Source organism: Gopherus evgoodei, chromosome 5, assembly GCF_007399415.2.
Source record: "Gopherus evgoodei ecotype Sinaloan lineage chromosome 5, rGopEvg1_v1.p, whole genome shotgun sequence".
Classification (NCBI taxonomy): Eukaryota; Metazoa; Chordata; order Testudines; family Testudinidae; genus Gopherus; species Gopherus evgoodei.
This window is the reverse complement of record NC_044326.1, coordinates 111,891,577-111,905,926: the sequence shown is the minus strand read 5'-3', so window position 1 is coordinate 111,905,926 and position 14,350 is coordinate 111,891,577. Positions and strand designations below refer to the sequence as shown.

Genomic DNA, 14,350 nt, shown 5'->3' with positions numbered 1-14,350 from the left:
GAAAGAAAATGTGATAGAAGGGCTTTGCTGGGAGGGGTATCTGATAAAAGTACTTTGGTAGGAATACTTTCCAGGCAGAAGTATCTTTTAAAAGAGAGAGGAAGAGGGGCAGTCTTCCTCTGAGAACTTAAAAAAACCAACCAACCAAAATAACAACCTAGTATATTTTCTGTAATGTTGATGATGTTGCGTGTGGACAGTAGGAAGGTTATGACTAAAACCCAGGTAAGAGCCCTAAGAGTGGTGAACTCCCTTCCCCTTCCCTATTAATCTCATGGGGCGTTAACTGTACAGCCAGATGCTGATACTTTAAATGTCAGTGTTAAGCATTTAATTGCTAATGATTTTAGCAGATGAGATGGAACTGAAGCCCACATGGAACTGAGATTTGCTGGAGAGAAGGAATTTCAGAGTCGGAAATAGAAGAGAGGAGAGAAATAGGAGGATGGGAAAGGAAGTGAGACTAAGGACAGAAATAATAGTGATCGTAAATGTGAAAATATTTTCTCACTGAGTGCTGTTAGATGTGACAATAGGTAGACAAGTAAAATTAACAACTAAGTTTAGTTGCACTAAGCTATATTTCCTAGCATTGATCTTTGTGGAACCAACGTAAATGGGAGATTCAGTGTGGGCTGAGGGATATATGTAGCTTTAAAGTTATACAAAGCCCCATGGACCACAGTTAAATATAGAATGTATCCCTTCTACAGAATGAGTGACTCCCCTCTTATAGAGATTGTCCTCCCCCAAAAAAAGCCAAACAAACCCCACAGTTTTAGAAATATGTAATTGTAAATTTACTAAGAAACTTAATCATATAGTAACATTGCTGCAAAGATATTTTCATTTTTGCTGTTTGCAAATCAAAAAATCCTCTGTATCCTACAAGAGTAAATCATCTTTATTCTAAACAGGTATTCATCTGCTACTGGTAGGTCTGTACCTGCATTTGAGTGAGACAAATACTTATACAGGTAGTAAGAAAAATGGAGGTGTGAGAGGGAGAAGTATTGTCTTACGGTGCCAGTGGTATGTTTCTTTTGTGCTATCATCTGTTGACTTTCACAATTAAATAACCTAGAGTTTGGACACTCTACATATGGAGTGTTACTAATATTGTGGTTTTTTTTCTGTAGGCACCACCTCCTGCGAGTGGAGATTCTGTTTCTGCAGAAGGTACAGTTTATTTTTACTCCAAATGGCAACATGTATTTTTGTTTCATTTGCTGGAAAAAAAATGACATAAAAATAGATCAGTTGAAAAAGCTTTTGTGAACTAAACATACTAAGCATGAGAACTGATAAAAATGCTTATATAGGGCCAGATTATACTTCCCTCACTTCTCTTGAATAGTACCTTAGACAATGAGTAGTTCTACTAAAGTCAAAGGGACTACTAGTCAAGTGGCATAAAGTACTAATACCTACTCGGTGTTGATAAGAGTATTGTAGTCTAGCCCATGTCAGTCTAGAATTAGATGAGCAGTCATACTAATATTTTTCTGTTTCAGAAATTATGGAAGGTCATATTTATCTTTTTTAAGAAATGTTGCTTTGCTTGTAAAAGAAGCAGTGAGAGATAAAAAGACTTCCTTTAAAAAGTGGAAGTCAAATCCTAGTGAGGCAAATAGAAAGGAGCATAAACACTGCCAAATTAAATGCAAGAGTGTAATAAGAAAAGCCAAAGAGGAGTTTGAAGAACGGCTAGCCAAAAACTCCAAAGGTAATAACAAAATGTTTTTTAAGTACATCAGAAGCAGGAAGCCTGCTAAACAACCAGTGGGGTCCCTTGACGATCAAAATACAAAAGGAGCACTTAAAGACGATAAAGTCATTGCGGAGAAACTAAATGGATTCTTTGCTTCAGTCTTCACGGCTGAGAATGTTAGGGAGATTCCCAAACCTGAGCTGGCTTTTGTAGGTGACAAATCTGAGGAACTGTCATAGATTGAAGTGTCACTAGAGGAGGTTTTGGAATTAATTGATAAACTCAACATTAACAAGTCACCGGGACCAAATGGCATTCACCCAAGAGTTCTGGAAGAAGTCAAATGTGAAGTTGCGGAACTATTAACTAAGGTTTGTAACCTGTCCTTTAAATCTGCTTCGGTAACCAATGACTGGAAGTTAGCTAATGTAATGCCAATATTTAAAAAGGGCTCTAGAGGTGATCCCAGCAATTACAGACCGGTAAGTCTAACATTGGTACTGGGCAAATTAGTTGAAACAATAGTTAAGAATAAAATTGTCAGACACATAGAAAAACACAAACTGTTGAGCAATAGTCAACATGAGTTCTCTAAAGGGAAATTGTGTCTTTCTAATCTATTAGAGTTCTTTGAAGTGGTCAACAAACGTGGACAAGGGGGATCCAGTGGACATAGTGTACTTAGATTTCCAGAAAGCCTTTGTCAAGGTCCCTCAGCAAAGGCTCTTACGTAAATTAAGCTGTCATGGAATAAAAGGGAAGGTCCTTTCATGGACTGAGATCTGGTTAAAAGACAGAGAACAAAGGGTAGGAATAAATGGTAAATTCTCAGAATGGAAAGGGGTAACTAGTGGTGTTCCCCAAGGGTCAGTCCTAGGACCAATCCTATTCAATTTATTCATAAGTGATCTGGAGAAAGGGATAAACAGTGAGGTGGCAAAGCTTGCAGATGATACTAAACTACTCAAGATAGTTAAAACCAAAGCAGATTGTGAAGAACTTCAAAAAGATCTCACAAAACTAGGTGATTGGGCAACAAAATGGCAAATGAAATTTAATGTGGATAAATGTAAAGTAATGCACATTGGAAAAAATAACCCCAACTATACATACAATATGATGGGGGCTAATTTAGCTACGAGTCAGGAAAAAGATCTTGGAATCATCGTGGATAGTTCTCTGAAGATGTCCACGCAGTATGCAGAGGCAGTCAAAAAAGCAAACAGGATGTTAGGAATCATTAAAAAAGGGATAGAAAATAAGACTGAGAATATATTATTGCCCTTATATAAATCCATGGTATGCCCACATCTTGAATACTGTGTACAGATGTGGTCTCCTCACCTCAAAAAAGATATACTGGCACTAGAAAAGGTTCAGAAAAGGGCAACTAAAATGATTAGGGTTTTGGAGAGGGTCCCATATGAGGAAAGATTAAAGAGGCTAGAACTCTTCAGCTTGGAAAAGAGGAGACTAAGGGGGGATATGATAGAGGTATATAAAATCATGAGTGATGTGGAGAAAGTGGCTAAGGAAAAGTTGTTTACTTATTCCCATAATACAAGAACTAGGGGGTCACCAAATGAAATTAATAGGCAGCAGGTTTAAAACAAATAAAAGGAAATTCTTCATGCAGCGCACAGTCAACTTGTGGAACTCCTTACCTGAGGAGGTTGTGAAGGCTGGGACTATAACAGCGTTTAAAAGAGAACTGGATAAATTCATGGTGGTGAAGTCCATAAATGGCTATTAGCCAGGATGGGTAAAGAATGGTGTCCCTAGCCTCTGTTTGTCAGAGGATGGAGATGGATGGCAGGAGAGTGATCAATTGATCATTGCCTGTTAGGTTCACTCCCTCTGGGGCACCTGGCATTGGCCACTGTTAGTAGACAGATACTGGGCTAGATGGACCTTTGGTCTGACCCGGTATGGTCGTTCTTATGTTCTTATGTTATGTTGCTTTTATTTCTTCCTTGTGGTAACTTTAAAAATGAAACAAAACAAACTATCCAGCAAAACTAAGCCAAACTTACTTTTTCAGTGTTAATTAAAACAAAATTGACTTTCCTCATTCTTGTGGAACTGATTTTCAAGTTAACAAAAATGATAGTTTTAGTTGAAGTACAGGACTGTGAACTAAGTTTGTTCAATATGCTTTGTTTACTTAAAAAAAAAAAAAGCTGACTTTTTAATACCAAAAGCACTGCATGAGAGAGGAACATGCACTTCTACAAATTGGAGGGGGAAGGGAAAGACAACAAGGAACTTAAAATCTTGAGTCTAGTTCCAAATTCTTCACAAAATAACATCTGTGTAATCAATTTCATGGGAAAGCAAGTTGCATTCCTTTTGCCCTTATATGGTATGCCAATAAATAGCATTTATTTACTAAAATATTCCATCTCATGCCTCTGACACAGAACTGGCCACAGTCTGCCTAATCTTTGATGTGTGAATACATCAAGGCTGTACACTGTTGCAAAGTTGTATCGCAAAATAAAATGTTTACTTTGGGGGCACTCTTTTCATGGATTGGTGATATGGTTCAGGGAACTGTATGTGTTTGGGAAGGGAGGATACAGAAGAAGCTGGAATGTAGACTACTGCATTTCCAAGTGTTTGCGTCTGGTTATTCATGTAGAATTAATACCATTCTTGACGTGTATTTTTGTTTTAGTTGATGTGTGGCACTTTCTTAACAAGTGATCATCGGAATGTTCTGAAGTCACATCATCAAATCTTAAATCATCCCTTTTTTCCTGAGTTTTGAAGACAGGCTTGGTTTCTAATTGCTGGGTTCCTGTTGGAACAACTTTTCAAGTAGCATAAACCCTCTATCATGTAAATAAACTGAGATTTTTAAATTGTTTCCTTTCTGCGTGTTTCTTTGTGTGGAGTTTTGTTTGTTTCTAATCTTGAAAACTCTGTGGTTCCTTCTATCCATCCAACCTGTGGGAGACAAAGGTGGCTTCAATACACATTTACATCCTACAGATGTAGAGTTTGATTTGGGATGGTCTGCTATATGGCTGAGCATTAGAGCAGCTCTCAAACTGCCCTAACATAAGCCAGCTGTTCATGGCCCTCAAGGGGCTGCTCTGGCAACCAGGGGTCACAAGGTGTAGGGATGTCCTGGCCATGATCCCTTTCAAATAGACAGTATCGCTTACCTGTGGGCTAAATATCTATGCAAATATGCAACAGTACACAAAGTTTGACAGATTGTACCCGTAATGTGTTCACATCCACAATTACCTATTTGCAAGTTTCACCTAGTTTGAGTGCAGCATGTTTGCTTATTTAAAAAAAATAGATTAAAATAACAGCACTTCAGAAAATTAATTGAATTAGGAAGTGCAAATTCCATGATGAAGCACAGCAAGGATGTGCTAACGTGTGTTCTGTGGAGTATAGTACATCCTGTTTTGATAATTTTTGAACTTGATCCTCCAGGAAGGATTTTTACCTCTTGGCAAACTTTTCATGTTTAGAATTGTTCATGGTTGGGAGGCTTTTGATGCTTCATTATCCCATGGGGCAAGATTGGTAAAATTTGTGGAATTAAGCCTTATATCTTTGTTAGGGTAAAAATACCTCCCAGATTTCCTGCTTCAATAGGCAACGCCACGTACAGCATACTAGCATATTTTCTAAAAAAAATTTCCTATCGTATCTTCACTTGTGGAATGGAAGGAGTGTGATGTAGACAGACTACTGGTGTTTTAATCACCATGCCATTGAGACCTACTGTGAAAAGGGTTAGAGGGCACAGTGATTAAAATAGTGGGAACATTAGCACTCCTCCGGTTGCCACCACTTGCTGAAGTTGCATTGATGCTAGGGCAAGAGGGTGAAACTTACAGAAAATCGCTAGTGTAGACACAGCCTGCGAGACAGTGGTGCTAATATAAAGGATGAGGTAGATTGATATTATCCCTTGTTACTCAGAAAATTCTGATTGCAAAGAATCATTTCATTGACTTAAAATCACTTTAGTAGTGTGGCCTAGTAGGTAGTGCTTGACTGGGACTCAGTAAGCCTGGCTTCTATTCCTGGCCCTGCCACTGGCCTGATGGGTCACCCCCAGGCCTCGGTTTCCCCATCTGGAAAATGGGAGATAATCAGACTGACCTTTGTGGTAAAACTCTTTTTAAGATCTACTGATGAAAAGTGCAATATAAGAGCTAGGTAGTATTATCATTAGCACGTCTTACATAATGCTTTTTCATCGTTAAGGCATATTGCATCTGACACATTCTTGTACAGGAACTCCAGTATGGTCATTTATTCAGGGATCTTGTAGTAGAATGTGTTAGACCTATATATTCAGTGGCCACTGTTTGAAAATAACATGTTCATTCCAGTATTCTGGGCCCACGTTCCTCCTCTTTAATATAAAACCATCTGCTACAGGTGAGCTATTGTAGCCTACCTGTGGCTGTAGCAGTATCTAACATGGTGTTATAAGGTGAGTGAAATAATATCTTTTACTGGATCAGCTTCTGTTGGTCAGAGACAAGCTTTCAAGCCACACACTTTTTCAGGTCACGCAGAGCTCTGTGTTGCTCAAAAGCTTCTCTCTCTCACCCACAGAAGTTGGTCCAATAAAAGATATTACTTCACCTACCTTGTCTCTAATATATTGTGACTGACACGACTACAACTACACTGCATACGTGTCTCATAAAGCACCTAGGGGCAGCTGGACTGTGAAAGGGTCTATATGAAATCAAATTACACTCTCCTGTATAAGTTGTAATTTTTTAAAACTATTTTTGAGTCTTGAAAAGGAAAAGACAGTGTGTAAACAAATACAAAGACCATAGGTGAAGTATTGGTAATAAATGAGCACCTATGGCCTAACTATCAAAAGTAGATCCCATAGCCAGTATAAACAGAATTTGTCAGAACTCCGTCCTTTAGCCCTCAACAAGGATTTCGGTAGCTTTTTATTATAAAATTCCTCACTAGATGAGCCATAAGGAAACAGAGTATTTGGGAGTAAACTACTGGGGAAGGGAATAAAAGAGATTGTGGAAGTCTATTTAGACTGCAAGTAAATAATGCTAAACTAGGAGAGTGGAGTGCTGCACAACTAAAATTATCTGCAATGGCCAGTGCTGTGGCAAATGTTATTTAAAACATTAAAATATTTCATACATACAGAACAATACGATGATATGGCATTGTCTCTTCATACTGCTTTCAACATCTGCTTGTATAGGTTTTCTAAATTTTGGTTTTTTTTTCCAGATGTGATAAAAAGACATGCAGTAAATTTTAGTAAGAAGGTTAAATGCTCCTAATAAAAATCTATTTCAGATGTGAATAGATTGAAGAGATTAGAGAAGTTGTGGAGAGAACATCTGCTTGTGAAAGGTGTAAGGGGATGGAAGATAAAAACTCAGGAATAGATTTGCAGGTCTCTCTACGGACTTACTCCCTCTAAACAGTTTTTCTAGTCAAAGGGTATGGCTACACTTACAACTTCAAAGTGCTCCCGCGGCAGCGCTTTGAAGTGCAGATGTGGTCGCGGTGCCAGCGCTGGGAGAAGCTCTCCCAGCGCTGCAGGTACTCCACCTCCACCGTGGGGATTAGCTTGGGCACTGTTTACACTGGCGCTTTACAGCTCTGTAACTTGCGCTCGGGGGGGTGTTTTCACACCCCTGAGCGAGAAAGTTGCAGTGCTGTAAAGTGCCAGTGTAGCCAAGGCCTTAAAGCCTTCTCATATTCTAATAAGAAGCTTGAATGTTATATATAAAACTCAATCCAATGTGGTGGTAAGCTTAGCTACTGTACAGCACCAGCCACTGCTCTGTAGCTATTACATATGAAAGCTGTTGGTAACAAATAATGAAACCCCAAACTAGACTATTTCCTGGAAAGGAGTCTTTAAGAGAATACATGTGTATTCTGCAAGCTATAACAAACTTTTGTGGGCAATAGGTCTATTGTATATTTCTTCTAAAGACAACTTTCTAGGAAAACAACTTAATTTAGGTTTGGAAGGGGTGCTACTGTAGTGGTAAATGCTTCCTTTACATAAATAAGGCAGCAGCTGCTGTTGTCAATAGTTGCTAAGTGCCTGATGATACCAAACCCAAGCCTCAATACCACAAATGAAAACAGGGTCTGAGTTTTACTTAAGTGGAAATAAGCATCCAATAAAAACATCATTTTCTTTAAAGTGTGAAAATAATAGGATTGTGGAAATCATATGCTATTGTCACTGTTAGGATGTTATTTTCACTGCGGTTACTAACAGGAGACAGCCTTTTGAAACAAAGTAATCGTGGCTTGAAGTGGATTTTTAAAGATTGTTCGGCGGTGGTACATGTGGGGAGCAGAATGCAGCTTTTAATCTTCATGCATTTGGGAAGGCCTATCGTAAGTGGCTTATGGCTGAGACTTGCTCTGTCGCTTCAGAGCTACCGCATGCAGCCATCCTAAACTCACCAAAGCATTATCCCACAATTCTCCCTTTCCTTTCTCCAGATGGGATCTTTTTTTTAATATGTTTAATTTTGCAGCGTTTCCTCAGTTTCACAAAAGAGGAGCAATATTGTGCTAAGACTGTGGTTTACAGGACAAAATCCTCTTCTCTTTACCAATGAGTTTAAGATGACTTCTTACAAGGTATAACCTGGGCCCAGTCCAGGAGTAGATAAGAGGGGAGAGACCTAGATGGTGAAGATGCAAAAGTTAATTAGAGGGAAAACAGAGAGGTTGGAAAACATGGAAAAATTGAAGCAAAGGTAAAATTAGAGACAACAAATCATAAAATAGGGATACGATGAAGTTGGGTTTTTTTAGCATTTTTCCCAAATATTACAGCAATATACATTATATCTTCTTGCTGGTGATTTCAAGGGGACAGGTTTGCTTCGGAAGATGGGGGTGTGGAGGTTTGGGATGAAATCCTATGCCATTGACTTCAGTGGGGCAGGATTTCACTCTTGGTTGTCAATGAGACAGGAAGGGGAATAACATGCTTTGGTTTTGTATGTTGGTGGAATTTACTTTTTAAATGTTTTAATGATTTGTTGAGTCAGACATTCCTGAATTTATTTCTGGACCTGTGCTTTTTTCTGTGCAGTAATTCATATACTGGCAACATTACTTCACATAAATACCATGTAGGCTTATTGATTTATTTGCATACAGTCTTTGTTTTCATATGGCTTGCCTTTCAAAACTGCTGAAACTGGACTGATGCTGTTACCGTATTGAAACTGCAGACAGAGTCTGTAGATAGACCAGAAATAACTGAGTAGTAAAAACTCCCTGGTTCATCCCAGTGGAGTGTCACTTCTGAGGCTTTGTGGTTACTTAAATGTCAGAGTTAACTATTTGACTGCTGGTCATTGTAGCAGAAACACTCAGATATGCTGGGAATGTGGGCAGAGTTTAGGTGAAGTACCACACCTCGTCTTCCATATCTCATCTGACAGACATCACGTAACTGAACACAGTCAGTCAGCAACATAAATCAGTTGTTGGAATGTTTTTTGCAACTGTAAGGGCTAAACACTGAATCTGAAAAATGTGAAAGCAGAAAATGATGAGACCACTATTCAGTGCATGAAATATCTCAGTGACTGGTAGATTATGCATAATGCTCAGACCCATCAACTTTTCCCCTTAAGGCATCCTAATCAGATCTTTAGATTTTCTACGTACGTCACCAATTTCAGTACTGATTTTCTTGTCTATTTTCTTTGAAAAGAACTCTTAACTGAAATACTACTTGCAGTCCCAGACGATAATACACATACAAATTCATTTGTCCACTTGCATTCCTTGTCCAGGAGTGTTGCTATATTTGTGCTATTAGTGCTTTCTTGAGAATTGAGAAGTCTGTCTACCTGTAGACAAAAATCCATTCCGAAGTGAAATTCCTAATTTATCTGTTTGTTTATTTTGTGTTATAATCATTGTTAATTGATCCCTAGAGCTTGTCTTTCAGTGCAAAAAGTCAGTGAAATGGCTGCACTTAGCAGAAAAGCCAGGTATTATCAAAGGTGTACTCTTTCATTGGTTCTTAAATAAGGATAGAGATATAAGAGTGTTATGAAATTGGTCTGAATACATTTTTACAATGTGCATCTGAATCTGATATCATCTGTTGCTGTGACAACAGTAAAAGATGTTTCCAAGCACTTGGTTGTAGGGTATCTTTTAATGTGCTGAGCAGTGGAAGGATCTTGTGGCTAAGGCAGTGCCCTGGGACTTAGGAGATATGGGTTCAATTTCTGGCTCTGCCACAGACTTCCTGTGAGGCTTTGGATTAGTCACTTAATCTCTTTGTGCCTCAGTTTCCCATCCATAAAATGGAGATAAGTGTCCTTGTAATTTGCCTGACTTCTCCTACAGGCTGTACAGCTGTCCCTCTTCCTACATCTTGCAAGAGCAGGTAGTCCTCACTGGCAAGAGAATGCAGGCAGAATTGGGCCTTGTCTACTTTGCTATAATGGGAAACCCTCTTAGTGGAGATGCAGATTATACCATCAAGAATCTTTTGTTGGTATATCAATACACTAGAATGAAATAATCTATGGGGCAAAAGGCCTCTTTTGCCAGTATAAATGCATCCACACTAGGGTTTTTGTTGGCATAGTTAAGGGATATGATTTCCCCCACCCACAACTGACACACACACATATGCCAGCAAAACTTTTAAGTGTAGTCCAGGCCTTGGTCATCCTGTCTTCTGCAGCAGACTAGTGTAAATTATTAAGTAGGCCCTTTAAGTCACCTGCTGACCTGTTTATGGATAGCTAGATTCAAAGAGAAAATGGAGGTCTCTTGGGAGTTCTGAACATTTTGCCCTTAAATCACAATAGATCTCAATACAGAACTGTTTTAGGATGCACGTGGAAAATCTCATCCTAGTTCCTGCTATTTAGGAGACACCCTACATCACAATAGCCAGAGAGGCCTGATATTGAAACTAATGACTGTTACAGGTTCAGGCAGAATTCCGTTAGCAGAACTGTGCAGGAAAGCTTACTTAGTACCCATTGTTAATGTCTGGCTCTAGCATCCTCACTAACATCTAGTGTGTGACTGGTTGAACCCCCTTCCTCCTCCTGACCTTCCCCCCTTGTCCGGGATGCCACCTGATGTACTGGGATTTCACCGAGCCTGACTGCTCCACTAGCCTGGGCTCCGTTTCCCTGTTTTGCTGAATTAGGATCTCCGGCCTCTGGCAGCACACGCGCACATGCACACACACACACATAGGGATGCCCCAGCTGTAGGATCACACAGTGTCTGCAAACAGCTCTCTATGAGAAGACTCAGCTAGGAAATTGCCCAGCACTCAAGTGCAGCTCCACTCTGGAAAGTACACCCAAAATAATAATGTCTTGCACTGTAGAGAAATCTATACAACATAAGCTCATAAATTCGCTCCCTCCCTCAATGTGGAGGAAGAGATGCACAACTTCTTGCCCCCCGACAGTTAGAAATTGCACAAAATGGATTTAATAATTAACCAAACAAGTTTATTAATTATAAAAGGCAGATTTTAAATTGTTATAAGGGATAGCAAACAGAGCAAAGCAGATTACCAAGCACATAAAACAAAACACACATACCGATCTTAAGATCTTAAAAGAGACTGGTTTCAAGAAATAATTTCTCACCCTAAATATTGTTTTAGGCAAGTTGCAGAGTTTCTGTAGCTTAGAGTTCCAATTATTTTACTTTACAGACTAGACTCCTATCTTAGTCTGGACTCAACCCTTTCCCATCGCTAAGTTCCTTTGTCTCTTCAGGTACTTTCACAGTCTTTCTTTTTGGGCAGGAAGGCAATGGAGAGGAGTCCTGTTTGCCTTACTCCCCAACTTAAATAGAATTTACATAAGGTGGAAATCTTTTGTTTCCCAGTCTTGACCTCCCCACTCTTTTAGCGGAAAATTACTAGAAATCCAAGATGATGTTTAGTACCAGGTTACAGGACCACCTGACCTAGTAGTGTCACAGCTGTGTCCCAGGACTTCTTTCAGGAAAGAGAAAGATTAGTATCTTCAAAGTCTTATTGTTTCTTCCTAATGGCCCATTAAAGCTGATGGCCTGTTGTCTGGTGGGTGTCTTCCAGATACACACACAGTTGCACGTTGTTACGTCGTCAATATTCCTAACTTTAGATACAGAAATGATACAGGCATACACATTGGATAATCACTTTAAGTAAATTATAACCTTTGGGTGATACCTTACAAGACCCATCTTGCATAAAATATATCAGTTATGCCATAACCATATCATAAGCATATTTCCATAAGGAATATGGGGTGTGACATCACATAGTGTTTAGGTTGGGAACCAAGAACTGAATTCTAATTCTTGGCTCAGATGCTGACTTGTTCTGTGGCCTGGACAAGTCACATAGGCCCAGATCTTCAAAGGTGGTAATTAGGCATCTAACTCTCATTGAAATCTATAGGAGTTCGGCACTTAACTACCTTTGAGGATCTGGGCCTTAACATCTCTGCCTCCATTTCTCCATCTGTAAAATTGAGAAAAAACCTCTTTACCTCCCAGTGATGTTGTGGACATTAATTGATGCTTGAAAAATACTAAACATCAAATAGTCTTTTATCATGAGCAACAGACTGCTCTACCACACTATAAAAAATCACAATGCTTCTAAATAAGTTTCGTAAGTCAAATCTATGTAGACAGCAATAGCTTCTGCAAGTGGAGTTATGGAATTGTCAGACTAAATTTTTATTGCTGAGTGTGTGGGTATGTGGACACAGCACAGAAAAACCCACGGTTGGCCTGTGCCAGCTGGCTTTGGTCTCGCAGGGCTTAGCCTGCAGAGCTGTGTCATTGTGGTGTATACTTCTGGCCTTGGGCTGAAGCCTGGGCTCTAGGACACTGTGGGATGCAAGTGTCCCAGAGCTTGGGCTCCAGCCCAAGCGCAGAAGAATACCACAATGAAACAGCCCTTCAGCCCGAGCCCCGCGAGCCTGAATTGGCTGGTGTGGGCCAGCTGTGGGTGTTTCTTTGCTGTGTAGACATACTGTACTTTGTGGGGGGAGCGTTGGCAAAAAAAAAAAAACTTGCAGGAAGAGGTAATTTGGGGTGTGAGGATAGTGCAGTTCAGGGAGGATCTGTTTAAAGTATGAATGGAAAAAGAGCACAACTTTGAAAGACTGATGTATCAGGAGGATGAGAAAAGGTCCAGGGAAAACAGAAATAATTCAGAAGATACCTGAGGGGTGAAGATGGTGAGTTTCCCTATATTACAGAGAATGGATAAATGTGACGGGGGTGGAAGGCAAACTACATCTCGAGTTTCTGTCAATATCAGAATGGACTAACACTTCAGGATCGTGTGGGTTTTTTTTATATCATCAGAAGACCTTAGTCTATTTCTGTATAGCTCATGTGCAACTATCATTCACTGCTTAGCTAATGGGACTATCCTAATTTTAAGGTTATAGTGAGGGAGAGATGAAGCCCTGTACAGCATTTTTTCATTGTATCATATCTTTTGGTGCTTAGAAAAGAACTCTTAAGTTTGATTCAGTCAGCTTCATAGCCTGAACCAAAATAATCTGGGATACCCGTTTAATTGTAATGCAAAGAAACTGTAGGTCTCTCTCTCCTCTCTCAGAAAACCTCTTTAGTTCTCATTTCCTGGAGACAATGATACAGTTCTTGAAAATATCATAATGGTGTTTCTGTGATGTATACATTCCTTCAGCTGTATGCACAGTATGGCTCATCAGAATCATACTGGTACCCTCAAAGTCTACCTGAAAGTATCTTGGGTACTAGTGGCAAGGCCTGGGAAGTTTTTGAAATTGAATGTATATTTGGTTGAACTTATATTGAAACAAAGGAAAAACCTACAGGGAAAGGAGAAAAAAAGGTTGACAATTGTTTCTGTTCAATTAATTTTAATCAACTCTAATACTAATTCTGAATTTTTAAAAGTTATACTGCTTTGTGTGAATAAAAAGTCATAATTCCAAATTGGCTACAGGGATTTTCATCAAATTGTTCATATTCACAAAAATCCCCATTTGAGCTGAAAAAGCCTGGAAAATCAGTCCAAAAGGAAAATATTTTAGGAAATTAGGAGCATAAGAAAACAAAACAGAGAATTCAAATGGAAACAGATAGGAAGAAATTATGGTTGCAATCTTAATTTCAATTTGTATGATGGTTGTGGTCAAGATCAGGGCTTGATTATGATTGATGCTCCACATATACGCAGAATCTTGAAGATCTAACAATCTAAATAGCAAAGACAAAAGGTAGGAAATATTATTCATGTTTTACTGAGGGGGAACTTGAGACAAAGTGAATTTGTTAGTTGCCCAAGGCCGAAGATTCTGACAGAGGTTGGGGATTGAACCTACTTCTCCTGAAGCTCTTTCCTAACCCTCGCCTCCTTCCTTCCTTCTAGTCTTAGTCCTATTTCAGGTCAGCCCTTTGAGTCCTCCTTCTCCATTCCATTGAAGCAGTTGCTTGGGAACAACACAGCTGATCAAATCCTTTTGTATCCATCTAATTTTGGGTTTTCCAACCCATACCTTACCCTCCACTTCTAAGTTTAGCACCCTTGTTTTTATATATTTTTCTGATCTTTTCACATGCCTGGATTCCTTCTGAGTTCCT

At 39.3% G+C, this 14,350-nt stretch overlaps 1 protein-coding gene across 2 annotated transcripts in view; it reads left to right on the top strand.

Annotated features, from left to right (window-relative positions):
• PPA2 (inorganic pyrophosphatase 2) overlaps nucleotides 1–14,350 on the top strand; it is a 79,380-nt gene that overhangs the window by 46,901 nt on the left and 18,129 nt on the right. Inside the window, exons 11-12 of one of the 2 annotated variants that reach the window (XM_030564494.1) lie at nucleotides 1,140–1,179; nucleotides 4,389–4,580. In XM_030564494.1, coding sequence (XP_030420354.1) covers nucleotides 1,140–1,179; nucleotides 4,389–4,417 — 69 coding nt within the window. In that variant the 3' untranslated portion in view covers nucleotides 4,418–4,580. Of the gene's footprint in view, nucleotides 1–1,139; nucleotides 1,180–4,388; nucleotides 4,581–14,350 lie in introns of those variants that run through there. The other variant, XM_030564493.1, reaches the window with a different exon arrangement.